The sequence below is a fragment of the Centruroides vittatus genome, unplaced genomic scaffold (assembly GCF_030686945.1).
Source record: "Centruroides vittatus isolate TY-2023 unplaced genomic scaffold, ASM3068694v2 contig_18, whole genome shotgun sequence".
Lineage (NCBI taxonomy): Eukaryota > Metazoa > Arthropoda > Arachnida > Scorpiones > Buthidae > Centruroides > Centruroides vittatus.
Window position 1 is genome coordinate 349,752 of NW_027121101.1, and position 19,786 is coordinate 369,537.

Below are 19,786 nucleotides of genomic sequence, written 5' to 3' on the forward strand. Positions count from 1 at the left end.
ACACATAACAAACTTGATTAAATGTATAGGATAAATTTAACAAAAAATTACAGGTTAAAATTTAAGTTGAGCAAATAACTCTAACAAAGACTGAATTTTTCAGAAATGTATATTGAGAACATGAAGCATGTGTAATTTACAAGGATACCATAAAGTTGGAAGTTGTAAGCTTTGTGATATTAAAAAATCAAAAAAGTATTTAGTTACATTTAATTGAGGTGGAGTGTTAGCAAAGCCTCTTCTATGTGGCTTACAGAATTGTGTTCATTCTCAAAGTCTGTTTGATTTTGATAAAACTTTGTCATTTTCCATTAGTTGTGATGAGGAATCCAAAATATGTAATCAGGGTTCATTTAATCGTAAAAAATAGGGCTCCATGACTGTCACTTTAATCCTTCTGTATACTGAAAACAATGTCCGTGCTCTCTGATGCAACTGAGTGCACCTAACGAAATTTAAGCCTTAGGGTTAAAAATAAAAGCAGCATTGTGTGCACCTAATAAAAAAATAGGTGTAAAAATGAACAAAACACAAGAACAAAGCAATCATCATTGATTGTTCTTAATTCCCTCTCTGTGTCAGCAAGAGCAAGTATCAGCACTCAGCCAATGGAAGGTTTGCCTCTCCCGTGGTCGGCAGGTACAAAGTTCATATGTATGCATCTGTCAGGTACAAGGATTGCCTCTTCTGTGCCTAAAGGAACAATTCCTACTCTTATTCTTTTCAGCTTCACTTCAATTCTATTGCAATATAAATCATACAATGTCCTAGTTTATACATAATAGCTTAAAAATTTCCTACCTTAAACTATGCTACAAAGAACTGTATATGGCTTCTAATGCTTTTAATATATTATAGAAACAAATATAAATTATAGGAAGCATTAGTGTTATACCCAAGGGAATTGATTTTTGACAATTTTTACTTTGCCTATCTAATTTATATAATTTCATACCAAATACACAGGTAAGTAAATAAGCTGTTGATAGTTTTGAATGGTGGTGTAATAATTCTTGTTAACAGAATTAAGTTTTTAATAAATGGTTACCTAATGAGTAGAATCATTTTTAATTTATAAATGTAAATTTTTAAAATTTTAAACTTGATACTTACTCAATCACTTAGCTATTAAAAATCAAGATAATAAGTTTTAATGAATTTTAAAATGTTATATTTTAACTTTTGAATATTTTAATTTAAAAATTATATTTAATAATTAAAACATCTCATATTTAATTTAGGATTTGCTATATAGAAGATTAAGGTGTTTAGCTAATTATGAAAATGCCAACAGAAATTTAGAAAAAGCACGCATTAAGAACAAAGATATTCATATGGTATCTTAAATTTTGATTGTTAAAAAAAACCTTAATTATCACACTATTAAGCATTAATTAATGTACTTTTTTTTAAATTTTATTTTACTGCTAAATAACTGTAAAATTTCAGTAAATTTCTATTATTGTATGCGGTAGCCCCCCCCATAACATGGATCCGTATAACACAATGGAAAAATTGTGATCATATTATACTAACACAATGAAAAAATTGTGATCGTGTTCGTATAACACGCTAAAAGAGACTCGTATAACACAGTAAAATATCATCGCCAACTCATGTTGCAACAGGATTGGTCAAATCTGGACCAATAGCGGACATTGCACAGACTGTTGACTTTTAAATGAGCAGTGGACCTACTAAAAAGCATTTATTATTTAACGGCCATAAAAATTATACAGGTATACCTCGAGTTACGTCGTTCTCGATTATACGTCGTTTGTCAAAAAAGTATATGGAAAAATAAAAATCAAGTTTGTCATTTTATTTGACTTTACAAGCCGTCCGCCACAAATATTGAAGTCGTAATATCACTAGAAAAGCGTTAAAAGCACATAAAATCATATTAAAATATGTACATTTACAGTAAATGTTAATAATATCATCATAAATCCTAGAAAATGAAACATGAAAACATCTGTGTTTCTGTGTTGTCATCTTATTTAGTGGTCTTTAAGTGCTCATTATTGGCGTTTTCCACCGTAGTTTCGACTTACATCGTAACTACACAAGTAAATTCGACTTACGTCGCCTCTCCTGGAACCAATTACTGACGTAAGGCGAGGTATATTATATTAATGACGTCTCCAAAGTTCAGCGAATTTTTTGCAGAAAAATAACTTATCAGGAAACTGCTTAATCTTGTTTTTGTTGTGGAGCAGCTCATCGACCGGCCTGCTCCGCGACAAAAACAAGATTAAGCAGTGGCGTCGTTGAACAGTGCACATTCAGTAAGTAATCCTACAATTTTTTGTTTATAGCATATAATTTTTTGGGAATAATCCATATAAACTATGTGATTTGGAAATGTTGAGTCAAATTAGTCTAGAATTGGTTAATTTTATGGAAGAAAACCGAAAACCCTTTCAAACAGACATAGCCCCTAAACTGCACATGTACCGGGCTGTGATTGGCTCATGTATTTGACTCATACAACATGGAATTCATATAACATGGAACGTATCTACTGTTATACGGGGGTCTACTGTATATATTTATAATATAACTCTTGTGATTAATTTGAGAATTGTAATATGATTCTTATTTTATATAAGAATCATGTGACTAATTTGAGGTAAATCCTTACTTGGATACAAACTGATTAAAATAGAAATCATTATCTTTTTTAAAATTAAGCCAGGATGATTTAATTTACAATAAAGAAAATGACTTTCTCTAGTAGACAATACATACATTTTTCTTTATTGTAAAGAAATCATCATCATTTGATTTCTATATTAATGTTTTGTGATTTCATACCAAAACTTTTACTATTAAGATAGCTATCATTTATATTTTGTTCACTATAAAAACCACATAAAAATTTGAGAATGTAACAATTATTACCACCTGTGTTTTACTAATAGTGGAAAGTTGTCATTGGAATTTGGATCAAATTTAAATAATTCAATATTTGAGTGTTTAGTGTAAAATTAAGATTATAATTAAGAATTGTCATTGACTTGTACTAATTCAATCTGAAATAGATAGTTATTTTTTTACAATGAAAAAGAAAAACTGTCTACTGGCCAGTTTACACAATTTCTCAAATTTTGTTTTGCCAGTTGTTGCCAGGAAAAATTAAACAACTTACATACAATAATATAAACATCTTCCATATAATATGTACTCTTTTTGTATATATAAATTTTGAAATTCTTAAGCATCATAAAAGAATCTTTTTAAAGCACTTAAGGATTTTTACAAAAATCATCTATGAAAAGTCTTTTTAGTGCTTATGACTGGCCAATCAATACACTCGGTCACACAAGGAACTTGATTTCTGCTTAAACAAATATAGCAGTCAATGGTCATTACTTCAATAGTTGTTCCCTCTGCAAGGTTGTGTAGGATAAAATAAGGAATTAGGAAAGACATTGCTACTCTTCACATAATGTAAATTTTTCAACTTGTAACTTTACATTGCACAAAGAATTGAGACAAGAAATTTAAAACTTAACCAATAATAATGGTTACTATAGTTGGCATAAAAATTAACTGCTAATATAGCATGCAATATATTTGTTGCTATAAACTTTCATGGAGAGGGAGAGAAATAATTTTGAATGAGAGACTTTTGCAGTCCAAAAATTTATTACTGTAATTATTGATATACAAACATTGTCAGACAATCCTTTGGTTTATCATTTACATCAGCAGAAGTAATATTCACGTCAGCTTTTGCTGGATAGTGATTAGGAAGAGAAACAGAATTAAAACAGATTGCTTTTCAACAGCTTCAGGTATTCTTGATTCAATTTTAGTCAATGCTTAGCATTAAAAGTACAGAAGATTAATATTTTTTTTAACCACAAAAATAGGTTGTAAGATTCATATTAAGCCATTATCATCTGTGTAGAAGTTCATAATAATTTTCTGTTGACTTAGGTTATTTTTTTTATATTAAAGCATGAAAGAACTTATGTATAATTAAGTATTCAATAAACTTTAGGTTTAATATTAAAAATAAATTAAAAAGACCTGCTGTACTATATTCTTTGGATATGTTTGTCTTTAATGAACAGACTTCAATACATTAAAGAACATTTTTAAGCACTTAAGTCCTTCGAAAATAATTGTCATCCTCTCTATCATTCTAATAATTTGTAAGAGAACTTGACAAACTACTTGCAATGAAATTAATCTATTTAAATAATAGTCAGTTCTTCATTTGTAATTATTTTATTTGAAATTTTGATAAATTTTAAAAAAGTAAGCAAATTTTAATTTTTAAAGTTGTCATAGTAAAATTATACCTAATGTTTTTTAGTTTTTTTTCACTGTGTCTAACAAAATGAAAAAATTATAAATGTTAAATATAAAAATTATAAATGACTTCATAAATGTTTTTTGCATTATGCCGCAAATTTGTTTTTAATATTCTAATTTAATTTTATTTACATTTTTATGAACTTTTAGTTTAAAATTTCTATGTAAACATTTTGTTTTTGCTGCTAAATCATTTCTTAATGTACTGAAGATGAATCAATTTTAAATAAGTATTTTCTTTAAATAGGCAGAAAATGTTCAGCAACAAGCCTGCCAAAAATTTGAAGCCATTTCTAAACAAGCCAAACAAGGTAAAAATGTTATGATGTAACAATAATAATCTTATGGTATTTATCAAGTTATGTTTTGTCTTAATTCAAACAAATTTAATTTTATATATATTCCAGAATTACAAGACTTTAAAACCCGTCGAGTTGCTGCTTTTAGAAAAAATCTTGTAGAACTAGCAGAACTCGAATTGAAACATTCAAAGGTAATAAATTTTATTCATATTTAGGCATTGAAATTATAAGTAAATCTAATATATTCAGTTCCGTTTTGATATCAATTGACTTCTATATTTTATACATATTAAGTGAAAATATTTTACTACAGTATAATGTTGTATAAAAATTTTATATAACATACTGATTTTTTTTTCTATAGCCAAGATGTATAGATAAATAAGTTTGGATTAGAGTTTGTTTTGTTAAGCTATACTTCCACAATCCAATAAAATAATTTACCTTACAACAACTCATCTATTACAGATTGCTTAGCTGTTAGTCATTGTAGAAAACTAACAAGCTAAAATAGTTCTTCTATATAATTAATCAGGAGATACATAAGTGGAGAAATCACTGGAAATTTCTGTTTGTATCCTTGTCTACTTGGACCTTGTTTAGTAATAAGACTTATTATACTGGTGTGATTTCTGATTAGCAAATAAAGGAGATCTTAGTTAAAAAGTCAAAACAAAATATATTTATTTTCACTTGAATCAAGGTGAAAAAGATTTTGTTTTGACTTTTTGACTAAGATCATCTCCTTTATTTGCTAATCAGAAATCACACCAGTATAATAAGTCTTATTACTAAACAAGGTCCAAGTAGACAAGGATACAAACAGAAATTGATAAGAGCTTACTCTTATCAATTTCAAAGGTATGTAAAGGATGTAGAGGTACAAAGAATTAAAATTACTGGAAATTTTAGGATTAATGTATAGAAAATGGGAGAGAATTAAAAATTGGCAAAATCAGTATGTACTAATCTAGCAACAAATAATTTTCTTGTATATTTTTCTTTAAAAAAGTCTAGTTGTTTGTATAAATATCTATACAGGTATATCTATCCTTGACTTACGTCCCTCTCGAGTTACTTCGTTCCCGATTTTACGTCGTTTGTCAAAAAAGTATATGGAAAAATAAAAATCAAGTTTAAGTCAGTTTATTCGACTTTAAATCCGTCCGCCATAAACATTGAAGTTGTAATATCACTAGAAAAGCGTTGGAAGTGCATAAAATCATATTAAAATATGTACATTTACAGTAAATGTTAATACAGTCATCATAAATCCTAGGGAACAAACCATGAAAACATCTGTGTTTCTGTGTTGTTGTCTTATTTAGCGGTCTTTAAGTGCTCATTATTGGCGTTTCCTCCATTATTGGCATTTAGTTACAGACGTAAGTCGAAACTACGACTTACGTCGTAACTACACAAGTAAATTCGACTTAAGTTCGTTCCTCTCCTGGAACCAATTACCGACTTAAATCGAGGTATACCTGTATTTCCAAAAGGTTTTCAAAACTTACAGAAATACATAACATTGCTTTGTGGCTACCTCTGAATTTCCCAGTAAAATTGCATAAGTTTTCATATAATTCAAACTCCATCTTGGTGGTTTGCCTCATTTGACTATTTTACTCGAGTGGTCAAGACAGGAGTGACCAAAAGTGTCATTTATCCCCATTTTATATGACCAACAGAACAAAAATCTCAAATTATTAAACCTAATGTGTTATTTAAAGCACTTTAAACAGCATTGAGTGTTGTTACTATAGTTTTGGAACATTTCACTTGTCAGAGGAATTCAAATTGTTCATTTACACTCAAAATAATCTTCAGAATTTAGTAAGAGGAAAGACAATTATATAATTCTCCAATGAATGATAGGTCCAATTTTTTAAAATTGCAGCTAAGTTAACACTGCTGTCCATCCATCTGTGTTTCCTTTAATCTCGAACAGAGTTAGATGAAATCAGAGACCAGACAAGGAAACCTTAGGGACAGCAGGCCCTGATTAAGTATATACGAACTTCCGACACAAACCAGAAGTCACATTATTTTAATTCAAAGCTTTCCCCTGAAAGGAGTTAATGGCACAACTCTATTGTTAAAGGAAAAGTATGATATACAGGGGCAAGCCACTACTAATTTGAGGTGGAAAGCATAGATTTTAAATTAAATAAATTAAAAATATGATTAAAAATTGCATTGTGACAATGTTACAATAAATAAATGTTCATTTTATACAAAGTTGAATTGTATTTTGTAAAAATATAATTGCGTAAATTGGCAATGAATGATTAACATTACTGATACATTACTTGCAACGCTCAAGGAAAAAAATTATCGACAATTCTTATATAAACACTGGTTTAATTAACAATTTTTTTTCTGACACTTTGACACTTCATATTTAGTGACTTCTGTTTAACATTTTTCTAAATTCTCCTGTTAAAATACAGTATTTAAGTCAAACCTTTACTACCATTTCGTAAGTGCATTAATTTGGTTTATGGGTACTAAACATTCAAAGTACTGTACAGTACTTGAACGAACCCTACTGCAAACAACTTACAGGGTACACATATAATGAATGCATTTCAATACTCTATTTTTTTTTTTAGTGTTAATACTCTGTATGAAAGTTTGCACATCTTTACAATATTTGGTAATTCAGTGTTATCCTTACTGTTGTTTTTTGTTTACTTCTATAATTTTTATTAAACTTTTAGCAGGATTCAGTACAGTACCCTAATTACAGTTTTGTATGTCAATTTTTCATAATGCCACTTAAGTGCCATCTCACTTGTGTGGCCAGAAATTGTGTAACTTGAGAGTTGCTGACTAAGTGAGGTTTTACTGTATTAAAATTATAACTAAACTAAGTATTTTACTGATATAATTTTTGGTGTAAAAAGAATTTTATGCTAACATTCTAATTCAAAAATTTTTTTTCCAGACACAAATTCAACTTCTGAAGAGTTGTTTAATGTCACTCCATGAAGAACATTAAATTTTGGTTTCTCTTAATGACATATTTTCTAAGGGACCAGTTTGTCATATGAACTCTTAACTATCAATTTGCCTGTGGTATAAAATGACAAATAGCATAATTTTGATTATTTTTTCTTTATAATCTGTTGGTTGTTGAACATTTGTTTTATCTGTAATATGATATCGAGTGAGTCACCAGCCCGAATTGCTTTGTTGTTCCAAATATATTTAAGTTGCAAAGGTAATTTAGATAAGAAAACATCGTTTATATAATTTCTTCCATTACCATCAGGGTGCATCATTTGGTTACAGAAGTGTTGAATTCTTTGCAAATACATATGCCTGATTGTATGTCATGGAATCCATGTTTATAATAAAACAGATTTTCCACTTGAGTTGTTATTTTGATAAGAATGATGCTAAATTTTTTAATTTTCTGTAGCAAATTAAATAAACTACAAATTTATTACTAAAATGACTAAGTTTTTGTTAAATTTTTTTTTACACAAAGCAGATTATTCTGGAAATCTGTTTAGCTGTTTAAAATTAACTTAAAATCAGAATATATTTTCAAAATACATAAACTATTCTAAATCAAAAAATTGTGCTACAAAATATTTACAATCACAAACAATTCTTTTTAACTACAGTGACTAGTTCAACATTTAATCTGCTAAATTAATCATTGCACCTTTTTTAACAAACTGCCACAGCTATAGTCCACTTGTTTACTTTATCCCATCTGGTGCTCCTCCTATAGAGGGGAACAAACAGAACACCTGCTCCTCCTGGGATCAAATAAAAAAACTTCCACAAATGTAAGTGATTGAAATATTTAACCTTAGTCAACGTGTCCCATGGTCAACAGTATATCTTTGTAGAATATAATATGTCAATACAAAATCTATGAAAAAAAAACACAAAAATTGATTGATTACATAAAAACTTATTGATGTAATTGTCTCCAAGCTTTGTCCTCTCCCTGGATAATGTTCTGTGTATGAAGTGTTTATAATCAAGCATGGGCAAGGTTAAAATGGAACCAATTTTAAATTATTGAATTTATGTTCTAACACAAACATATTCATAAGAGTGAGTGGCATAGTGGTTGTGTTTCAGCCTACCAATGTATCCTATAGCTGTTCCAGATTGAATTTCAGATTTTTTTAAACACTTTTTTTAATTTTTATTTTTCAGGAAAGGTAGATTACTTTTTACTACTGAATTATTTATTTTTCATGTATGCAAATATAAACATAACTAAACAATGCTATTTCTTTGCATGTATTATGTATAAAATGAAATTTGGTAAATATGGTAAATGTCAAAGAATATTGTATATGTACTGTACCTGTACACTAAGACAAATGTGATAGGCTCTTACTATCACACCTAATTTACATATGTATGTAATACTATGCTTGAAGACTGACACCTTAATCACTGGAAACCCACATGGTGAGAAATGTCACATTGACCATCACAACAGCTAAGAGTGTGTTGCAGAGAAGGACAAATGGATGCTATATGCAAGAAAGAGCCAACAAAGATTAGACAGGCAAACTAAATTCCATTCAGAAACATCTGAATGAAGATTGTAAGGTGGTGTAAATGTTCAATTATACAACCTTAGTGTTTCAATCAACCATTTATTGTGCACTGAAGGATTTCTATTATTCTTTCAAATGTATAGATCATAAAACTGACCATAAAACAGCTAAAAAAAATCATTTGGGTGTCAGTCTGCTATATCTTGCTGTAAAAAGTTCTCTACAATGCTTGCTTGTTTCTGGAGTTCCTAAATGTTCAAAACTTGAAAAGGAAAATATGCAATCTGTGATTATTACTGTGGATAACATCAGTTTTCACAATAGCAGAATGTTGTGGTACAATTCTGGGAATGATATCTATTTTTTTGCTCTCTTATAGCCCCTAATTAAACTCTGTTGAACTGTTTGAGAAATTGAAAATGCTGTTGTTGGATGTATAACTATATCGGGTGACTTATGCGAACTAGTGATCAGGAGACTTGAACAACAAATCATCCCTTCATTCCTTATCAACATCCTCCTCTACAGGAGGTATGTAGATGACATCCTTATCATATGGAAGGCAGAACCGGACATCAATAGGTTTATTAACGCAATGAACAGCAACGGGTATGGGCTAAGCGTTAAATTGGAACAAAAAAGCAACATCTCCGTGCATTTCCTCGACTTGGACATTCAAATAAGGGACAATAAGACCACCCATAAGGTATTTTACAAAAAATGCCATGTACCTCTGTTCATCCCAGCTTTCTCTGAGGATCCATATTCGTATAAGATAGCGGCTTTTAGGGCACTAATTAAGCGCGCGTTCACGCACAACTCGAAATATGAAGACACGGTGGCCGAGCTTAGCCGTATCCAGGAAGTGGCATCACAACACGGTTATGATAGGAACATAGTGTACAACATAGCACGCAAGTACACACGGGGAAATACTCGTAACAACCCACAAGCCGGGGTAAGATCCGTTGATAATAGTGCTAGAAAAATAGTTGAGTATAACCACCACTTAAATGCGATATACAGAGAAATCGCATCCAGCACCCGAAACAAAATAGCTTACAGGAGGCCGCGGTCAGTATACAGCTTACTTCGAAATGAGGACAATTTGGACATGAAACACGCACCGGGCATATACGTGGTTCCCCTGTGGGACGACAGATTTAATAGAAGTCTGGTTTATGTGGGTTCTACCAAACGCTCCCTCCATCAGCGCCTCCGGGAACACAGGTACGACACTGCCAACAATAAACTATCTACCACACTGGCAACGTATGCCACACAGCAGGGAATCACTGCCGACCTCCAAAATGCTCGTATAATCAGAATGTCGCACCACACGGACCAACTCAGAACGCTTGAGACCCTAGAGATATATAAAGCGGGTTTGCACAACACATGCATCAACTATAAGGATGCAATCAACATCTCGCAAGCCTGGAAATATTGCTATGAGGGAAGTGCGCACCCACAAATAACTTAATATTGCATTAATTCGTTTTACATCCAACGATCGGCGAACGTAATTGTACGCATGTGTAGATAACATCCTAGCTCGAGCATAATGTTCCATCTTATCTTTCAATTCCATGATTTCAAAAATTGGAATAGAATTTGCTTCGGTTTCTTGGTTCCATTCACTGGCATTTGAAACTACCTTTGTGCTGTGCCTGATGAAGACCCCGACGGGGTTGAAAACGTTAGCAGTTGTATAAACACCTAACACTGGATTGTCAAGGTTTTTGTGGAAGAAAGAATTATAATTCATCCAGTTTACAGTAAGAAGTATAGTTGTATAACTATGACACTGCCTTTTTTTCAGTAAATATAAGGCATTTGAATAAATCTTTCATTTTAAAAACAAAGTATTGTATTTTCTTTTAGAAGCTACAACATTTGCTCATCTGTCAGGCAACAAATGGATTCTATGCAGGAAGTCTGGTTGTTTTGAAGCAATCTAGTTATTAACCCAATTTTGGATATGCTCATAGCGTCTGAACTGCTTTCCAGAAAGGTTGCTCTGCATGGATTGAAACAAATAGTAATCTGAAGGAGCAACATTTGGTGAATATGGCGGGTGGGGCAATACATCCCAGTGAAGTGCTTCTGGAGTTTCCTTGACTGGTCTTGCAACATGTGGATGACAGTCGTCATTGTTGGAAAATAACCTTGTCTTTTGGCATATTCTAGCCATTTTTGCTTCAATGATTCATTCAATTTGATTAACCGTTGTTTGTAACATTTACCATTGTCTGACTCAGTTGCAACAGTTCATAGTATACTACATCGTTTTGGTCCCACCAGATACACAACATAACTTTACTTCCCTGAATATACTGTTTAGGCATTGATGGACATGGTTTACCTAGACACACCCATGCCTTTGGTCATTTAGGATTGTTGAAGTGAATCCATTTATTTCCAGTAACAATTTGGTACAAAAAACCTTTTATTTTTGTCTTTGGAGCAATAATTCATGTATGATTTTTGACATTCAATGTCTCTTTCAATTCATATGGGACCCAATTTCCTTGCTTTTGAACCATTCCCATTGCATCTAGATTTTGGGAAATGCATGGTTGGGTAACATTTAAAGCAGCAACCAATTCCAATTGTTTGGCAACCATTCTTTGCAAGTTGTATTCGATGGAGCATGTTCACTGTAAATTTCCAACAGCAAACAATATGTTTCTGCTGTGGTTTTCTTAGCATTTGCAGGAAGTTATACTTCATTATTTTATTGCAGTTTTCCTGGCACAAACTCTGCATTTTTCATTAGGTAAAAATAATTATTGTTTACACTTTAAACAGATGTCTCATACTTTTATTTGAAAGGTTTGACAGCATTCTTTATTGCAAGCACTACTACTAACACTGTATTAAAAAAGGGCGAGTCATATTTATACACCCAATATTTGCTAGAAACTATTGCAACTAGTTAAAACTTGTAGATTTTTTGCATGCGTTGTTCAGAGATAAAAAAATCACTTTTTGACCACATGAAAATGTTTTGTCAAGGCCTTGAATAAAACTAAATTTTAAACAACAGAGCAGTTTTGTATAGCAATTAAATATTTTCACTGCATGTTGTATTCTTCCTTTTGCAGACTATATTGCACACATTATTTGAATTGGGAATGTCTATTTGCTTATGTAACTTTTTTTTTCCAGTGTACCGTATTCTCTTACAAAAATACTTTGAAGTCAAATATTAGTGCCTGTATTAGTTAGTTAGTTGTAATCATGAGTAAACTTCTATGCTTTCTCAAATTTTGAATTATTTTATTAATACAAACTCAAAAGCATTCATTAGTTTTAATAATACATTGAAAAATTACTTTATCATAACATCAATAATGATCATTTAGATCCAAAAACATTTAAAACCTGAGATGACCTCCAACAGTTCATTTATCTTTGGTTGCAGAAGCAGCAAATAAATTTAAGTTATATAATACCTTTCTGTTTCCCTCCAGTAAATGTCATCTTGTAGTGTATGAAGAGGCTCAATAACACTAACATTCAAGTTCTACAAACAAAAGTTGATAGTCACAAATGAAGAGTGGACAATCCCAAGCAATCTGAGTCTGCTACTCTTAGGTCATCCCCTCAAATAACATGCATTCTTCCTGCACACAGTGTTAGAAGTATGCAAGGACTGCTGTTACGATCGAAAAGTGATCCTGTAGAATTTAAGACCATTTATGAAGATTTTACATTATAATGTGTTTGGAGCAGTGGCTTAACTAAGATTTTACTCTTGGGTGATCTGGAAGAATGATGTAAATAGAATAAAGAGAAATTACATCTCCCTTTATCCTTCGCTGCCAACGAGTGTCCATTATATACTTGCCAGACAAACGTTCTATTATTATGATCTTGTTAATAGTATAATCGAATATTGTTAATAGATTTAATGTTAAAAATCATAATGTGTATTTCCATATATTTACAATATTTTTCAAAAACATTACAAATTTTTTAAGCATTTTCAAATAAGTTTACATTTTAAAACATTTATTGAAAAGAAAAAGGAATTACATATAGATTAAATTGTACTTGTGATATAAAAAAGATTGTAGGAGAAACAAATTGGATGTTGACTAACAGATTGAAAGAACACAAAGCAGCAATTCAATTCGAGCACGAGCAGTCTCCGTGGATCAAACACCGAAAAAAATAAATTGAAATAATGTAAAATATTACTTAAAGAAAAAGGACATGTAATTATAATTAAATTAATCAACATTTTATGATTAAATACCAGACTAGATACTGATGTAATTTGGATTAGTTCTTATAATTTTATCAATTATAAAGACAAATGTGCATGGAGTTGGATGAAGTTAGATAAACTTGATGTATTGAATCTCACCTTTACAAAATATGTAAAAGTTATATATACAGTATTATATAACACACAATTTTGTTTGTGTATTTTTAGTTTTTTTAAAGGTAAACAAATCCTGTGTTTTTTCTTAGTCTGAGGAGATTCTATTTTGGATTGAGAGACTGCCATAGTTTTCAATAAAAAGCAATTTTATCTGTCATGATCTGTTTTACTTTAGATGACTTTAAACAGATCTCATTAATTATGTAACAATCTCAAGTTAATTTTGAAGAACACTTAAGGTGACCTTACAATCTAAGTTATAAGACCAAATTGGATTAGTGCCACAAGCTAATTCTTGATATACTCGTCCTTTAAAACAGGCATGTCAAAGATACAGCCCGCGAGACAATTAGTTGCGGCCACAACATTAATTCAATAACGCACAACATTAATTCAATAATTATTATTTATTTTTTTATTATCTTAATACTTAAACATACAGAATATCACATTTTCTTAAGTACGTTTCGTTTGAGTTCGACAATTTTGTTTATTATTATTATTTTTAATTTTTATTTATATTACTTAGAGAGATTTATTTTATTTCACTTATTTTTGTGTTTAATTTCTTGTTTACATTATGTTTTCTCTGTTTCATCTTTTGAATTTCAAATTAAAGTCCATTTTTGCAAGATCATTTATTGCACAATTCTCACTATTTTGCACACAAAATGTGTGTTTTCGACATATTAGTAAATTACGGTTTATGCTTGTATTTTGAGTCTTGTGATTCTTATTTCCAGATCATTTTACAACCTGCTTCAGGCCTGTAAATTGGCTGAAAATGTTTGTTCTGTGATTAAAGTTATTGCTGGAAAACTACAAATGGTGTTTTTTTTAATTTTCTTGTGAAATCTCAGGTTATTAAAAAAATTGTTGAGTCAGCTACTTTTGGGCTACTTTTTAGAAAATTTTTGGCCACAAAAGCTAAAAACATCTGGCCCGCTGTCATACTCGAGACAAAAAATTAACACTTAAGCAGTTTGAGTTTGACACCCCTGCTTTAAAACCTAAATTTATCTCAAAAGATGTAAAAATCAAATGATAGAACTTGACAGAACTCAAAGATGACTTCCAAATGGTCCCCTAAGAGAAGTGGGCAGACGATAAAAATTGTGACTCAGCAAAACCCATATTGGGAACTACTAAACTAAGAGTCAAAGCAATTACAAAGGAAGAATGGTGGTGTTAGTGCAATGTTCAAAATGCAACCATAAAAAAACTGTACAAATGTTGGCAACAGTACAAATAAATGGATGACACGGGAAAATACTTAAAACCTTTCCAAAAAGAAAAACACTTTAGCTGTAGCTACCACCAAGAAGTATACTCATCTACACACCCCTGAAGGTGAAAATATATATCAATTAGTACAGGCATGTCACAAAGCTTCCCTGGACTATGGATCATATTGCAGATTGAGAATGAGATAGTCTTGCAGACATCATAAAAATAGTTTTGCCATTGATAGTTAAAAAGTTTCATTAAAATTCTCAATGAGTTTCCTCACCCCTTAATTCCCAAAGGAGAAAAAGTTGCTGGACCAACCCAATCAATCTCCCTGAACAGGTAAAACTAGCACTGAAGAAAATGAAAATAAGACTCCAGGTCCGGATGTGTGCAGAAGTCTGGAAACTCAATCATAGTGGAGTCATATATAAACATCAATTTAACAACATTCAAAGCTATCAACAACCACCTGATTGTTTAAAAAGAACAACTGTATTTGAAAGAGAGAGAGAATAATGTAACTGACTAATCAGACTGCTAAGCCATGGCATGAAAATTTTTCAAAGAATCCTAGAAGCAAGACTATGAAATATGATACAAAAAAACCAATGTGGCTTAAAATAGTTTTGGAACAATAGATGTACTAGTAAGAATACTTATTGAGAGAGAATAAAAAGGAAAGAGCAAACTACTTGCCTTTTTTACCTCAAAGCATTTGACCATGTACTGTACCACATGACTTACCATGGTATAGCATGCATCATCATGCATTCCTGAAGAATATATGAAGTGGAATAAAATTCTTTATAATGGATCCACTAGCTCAGTAAAATGTGAGGCAGGAACATCAGCCTTCTTTCTAGTCCAAGTATGCTGGGGTTCAGCACCATCACCCATACTTTTTACTCTCATCATAGATAATACCTCTAAAAAAAATTCAGAAGACATCCCATAGACACTCTTGTATGCTGATAATGTCATGCTTACAGAAAGCAGAAATGATTATATTTAGCCATATTGATCAAGGCAAACAAAACCAAATATGTGGCCAGTAATACTCTGTGATGACAGCATCTACATCAATCACAGGAAAATGAGCAAACAATACAAGTACAGGTATACCTCACCTTTCGTTGGTAATTGGTTCCAGGAGAAGTGACGTAAGTCGAAAAATGACGTAAATTGAATTTACTTGTCTCGGAATTTATTTGTCACTAGGCTAAACCACAAATTACCATTCCCAGTTCTGTATTTTATTTATAAATACATTTTTAATAACATGTGGTTAATAAGAATCCATTTCAAGCTTACAAACAAACAAATTACTTTTTTTTGTACTATATTAAAAACTAAAATCTAAATTTACGAATACATGTACTGTATGTATGTATAGTAACAGTACATACTTGTAAGCAGTGGTGATATTCAAAATATTTAACAAAGGGTTTGCTAGCAGAAAATTTTTCCCTAACAATCACTGACAAACAAAATGGAAGTTTTGGCTAGAAATAAATACAACACCTTTTCTTGCGATATATCTAATAATCAGTGGCATATTTGGAACGCAAGGGGCCCTGGGCGAAGACCAGGTAACAATAGTATATTAGTGTTGTCGACCTTTTATTTTGTTTTTTTTTAGGCAGAGAAATTATTCACCCTGAATGGCACTGCTGATAATAGACAGATGTCATCATCTCTCGAAATACAATATCCTTTTTATTTCGCTGTCCATAGCCCAACACGTGTTCCACAGCCATCTTATATTATCTCGCACGCGTGAGATTGTGGGATCTCTCTTATGACTGGATCTAGTTTCAAGAACTCTCTTGAATGATGGCAATTAAACCTCGTTTTGGTCAAGATTGAAACAGTCGAGAGAGATCGCACCAAGGCATAGTCCCCAACCTTGCTCACAATCTAGATTGAAATGCTCTGTGCGAACCTGGTATAAGGCTCTAGTTTAGTAGTGTTACAGAGTATAATACGTATATTTTAATATATTTTTTAAAAGAAACAAAACCACTGAGAAATGTTGTGTGTGTTTAACAAGGTTCGGGAAACTGAAAATTTTACCAACGGGTTCGGGCGAACCTGTGCGAACCCGCTGAATATCACCAGAAGTATACATGTTTACAATTTGGTGATGTTTACAGTACATTGCGGACTCTTTATTTTGTGAATGTGGTTTCTCTAAGATATTTTCAAAATAAGATGATTTTTTAAGGTTAAATAACAAATACAGTTATTAAAATTATTTTGTGATAATAGAAAATAAACTGATTTACGTTAAATTTACCAATATCAAGTGGTGCTGACAACGCTAAATGGTAGATATTGGAACTACTTTGGAAAATGCCAATAATGAGCACTTAAAGACCGCTAAATAAGATGACACAGAAACACAATGTTTTCATGATTCGTTCTCTAGGATTTATGATGATTATATTAACATTTACTGTAAATGTACACATTTTAATATGATTTTATGTGCTTTTAACGCTTTTCTAGTGATATTACGACATCAATATTTGTGGCGGATGGATGTAAAGTCTAATGAAATGACTTAAACTTGATTTTTATTTTTCTATATACTTTTTTGACAAATGACGTATAATCGAGAACGACGTAACTCGAGGTATACCTGTACTTGCGTTCCCAACTATCCTCAAACAACAATCTGCTCTGGGAAATTAGAAATAGTAAACTCAGCATTGCTGGAATGGAAATATGACAGATATACTCTGATTAAAAAATGCTAAGATATTTTAGATTTAAGTTTCAGTAGTACAGTACAGCACACTGTCATACACTCAGTTACACTGTGTGGTGCTGAAACTTGTAAACAACTTGACATCATGAACAGATCCTGCATGTCATGGAAATGTGAATGTTGAGATGGTCACTGGATTTGTCCAGAATGAACACAATAAGTGTGTGTCAATCACTGGCAAGTTTAACATGTTCATTGCCAGTTGACACAATTCTGTGTCATGTAGGTCACATGATACAAAATCACATCAACTGGCAGCAAATATGTTAAAGAAACTGCCCTAGATGGTAAGGACACCTGCAACAACAAAGGGATAAAAGTAGCATCTCTTAGTCTGTTCAGGGATGTTAAGAATTAATGGACGATCCAAGATTAACACTCTGGATTGATTGCGTAAATTGTCTTCTTTCATGGTAAATTTTATCTAGAAGCAATACACTAAACAGAACAAAATAGAGGAATCAGATCACATATGTGGACCTTACTCCCAAGTAATGCTAAGAAAACCTAGATATTTTCTAGGAAAAGGAAACCGAGCTTCACATCTTAGATTTTTATGACACAAAAACACAAATATGGTGATATGCTTCTAATGATTGGTCTAAAGCAGTTCAAAATGCATAGATATGGAGCAGACATGCATGTCTATTGTCGTAGCCGATAATGTCAAGAAACACGGTTGTTTTAAATATCTTACAGGACAAATGTGCAAGTTTTAAAAATTTTGTCACAATCTCATTCATGTTAAATGACCATTGTAAAGATCGATGTAAATTAACAGCAATTATAAATTCAATTTACGTGTAGCGTACAATGAGCTTATAATTGGCAACTTGTCTGTAGAGTTTACATGGAGAAATTTGACCTCAAATATCTTGGCCCATAGATAAAATTTCAAAATTCTGGCTTGGTCAAGACACCAGTCTTGCCAAAGTTTACGTATTTACAAAAAAATCACGTTTAATGGTTGTATTTGATTGAATTTTGATTGAGCTCATTTCCTGTAATAATAGGGTCCTACTGTTGAATTTTTTAAAGCTCAATAAAACTTCAAAGAACTGATTGTAATAAATTACTATACAGTATCCATCATCTCCTTTTCCACATCTGAGAAAATACCTCACTAACTTGAACTTTCATAAGCTTAAACAACTTTCATTTCCTATTAGTCCAAGTCCATGCAGGTTTACTGTGTCAAAATTCAATGGTTGCATTCTGACAATATATTCAGGTCAACCATATTTTGTTGCATAATTACATTTCTCATACATACAGTATGTAACAAAATATACTTAAACTTTTGAAATCAAATTATTTTCATAAAAATCTCTATATGATAAAGTTAGACAAGAACTTTTGCCAGCTTTCTCGGCATTCAAACAGCAAGTTAAGGGGACCATTAAGTCTAATAATTTTCAATTATAGTATAATATAAAATTCACTCCTTTTAAGCTTTTTATTATTACTTTATTTTGTCAAACTATAATAAAAATCTCTGCTTAAAAAAACTGACACTAACTCAAAGTTAAAATTTTGTTATAAAAGATAATAATAATATTAATTAATATTAAGATTTATAATATTATTATTATTATTATTATTATAAAAAGACAAAAATGCTTACTTTTTAAAAACTCTCTCACCAACCCTCAAAATTAAGAAAATTTTACTCATTATTGGCATTTACAATAAGTCCAACCCCACTTAAGATATGATACGACCTCTTCGAATTCCATACTCTAAAATTTAATATTCTGAAATCACAGTTATATAGCATTTAAATGTTATATTGCACATGTAGGGAGTTAAAGCAAACAAGCAGTAAAACTGATGTATCTAAACAGATAGATTCTCCTTGTTATAATTTATTTGGATATATAAGTAAAAATTAAATCTACTAAATAAAATTCATTTAAAATTAAATTGTACATTCCAAGTAAATATAAATGCGTGCTTTGTGGTTATTTTGAACCACTGCTAAGACAATGGTCAAGGTTTGTTACAATATTTCATATATTTATTCTTCCTGAAAATACTGTAGTAATTTCCTGCCCATTCTAACAATTTTGCAGGTTAAATAGTCTGGACTATTTAACCTGCAAAACTTTCAAACTGAATTTAAGAAATACACACACAACTTCTATGCAGAAAATTACAGATTATAGAGAGACTTAGCAAAAAATAAGAAAATTCCAACAAAATTCAGACACTTGCTCACCTATCAACTTCTGGA

The 19,786-nt window shown here is 31.2% G+C and overlaps 1 protein-coding gene across 1 annotated transcript in view; it reads left to right on the forward strand.

Annotated features, from left to right (window-relative positions):
- The window catches only part of Snx6 (sorting nexin 6), a 40,017-nt gene extending 31,932 nt beyond the window's left edge, over positions 1–8,085 (forward strand). Inside the window, 4 exon segments of the mRNA XM_067263751.1 lie at positions 1,242–1,337; positions 4,574–4,637; positions 4,734–4,819; positions 7,576–8,085. Of these exon segments, the coding sequence (XP_067119852.1) occupies positions 1,242–1,337; positions 4,574–4,637; positions 4,734–4,819; positions 7,576–7,629 (300 nt within the window). The 3' untranslated portion in view covers positions 7,630–8,085.
- The last annotated feature ends 11,701 nt before the right edge of the window (positions 8,086–19,786 follow it).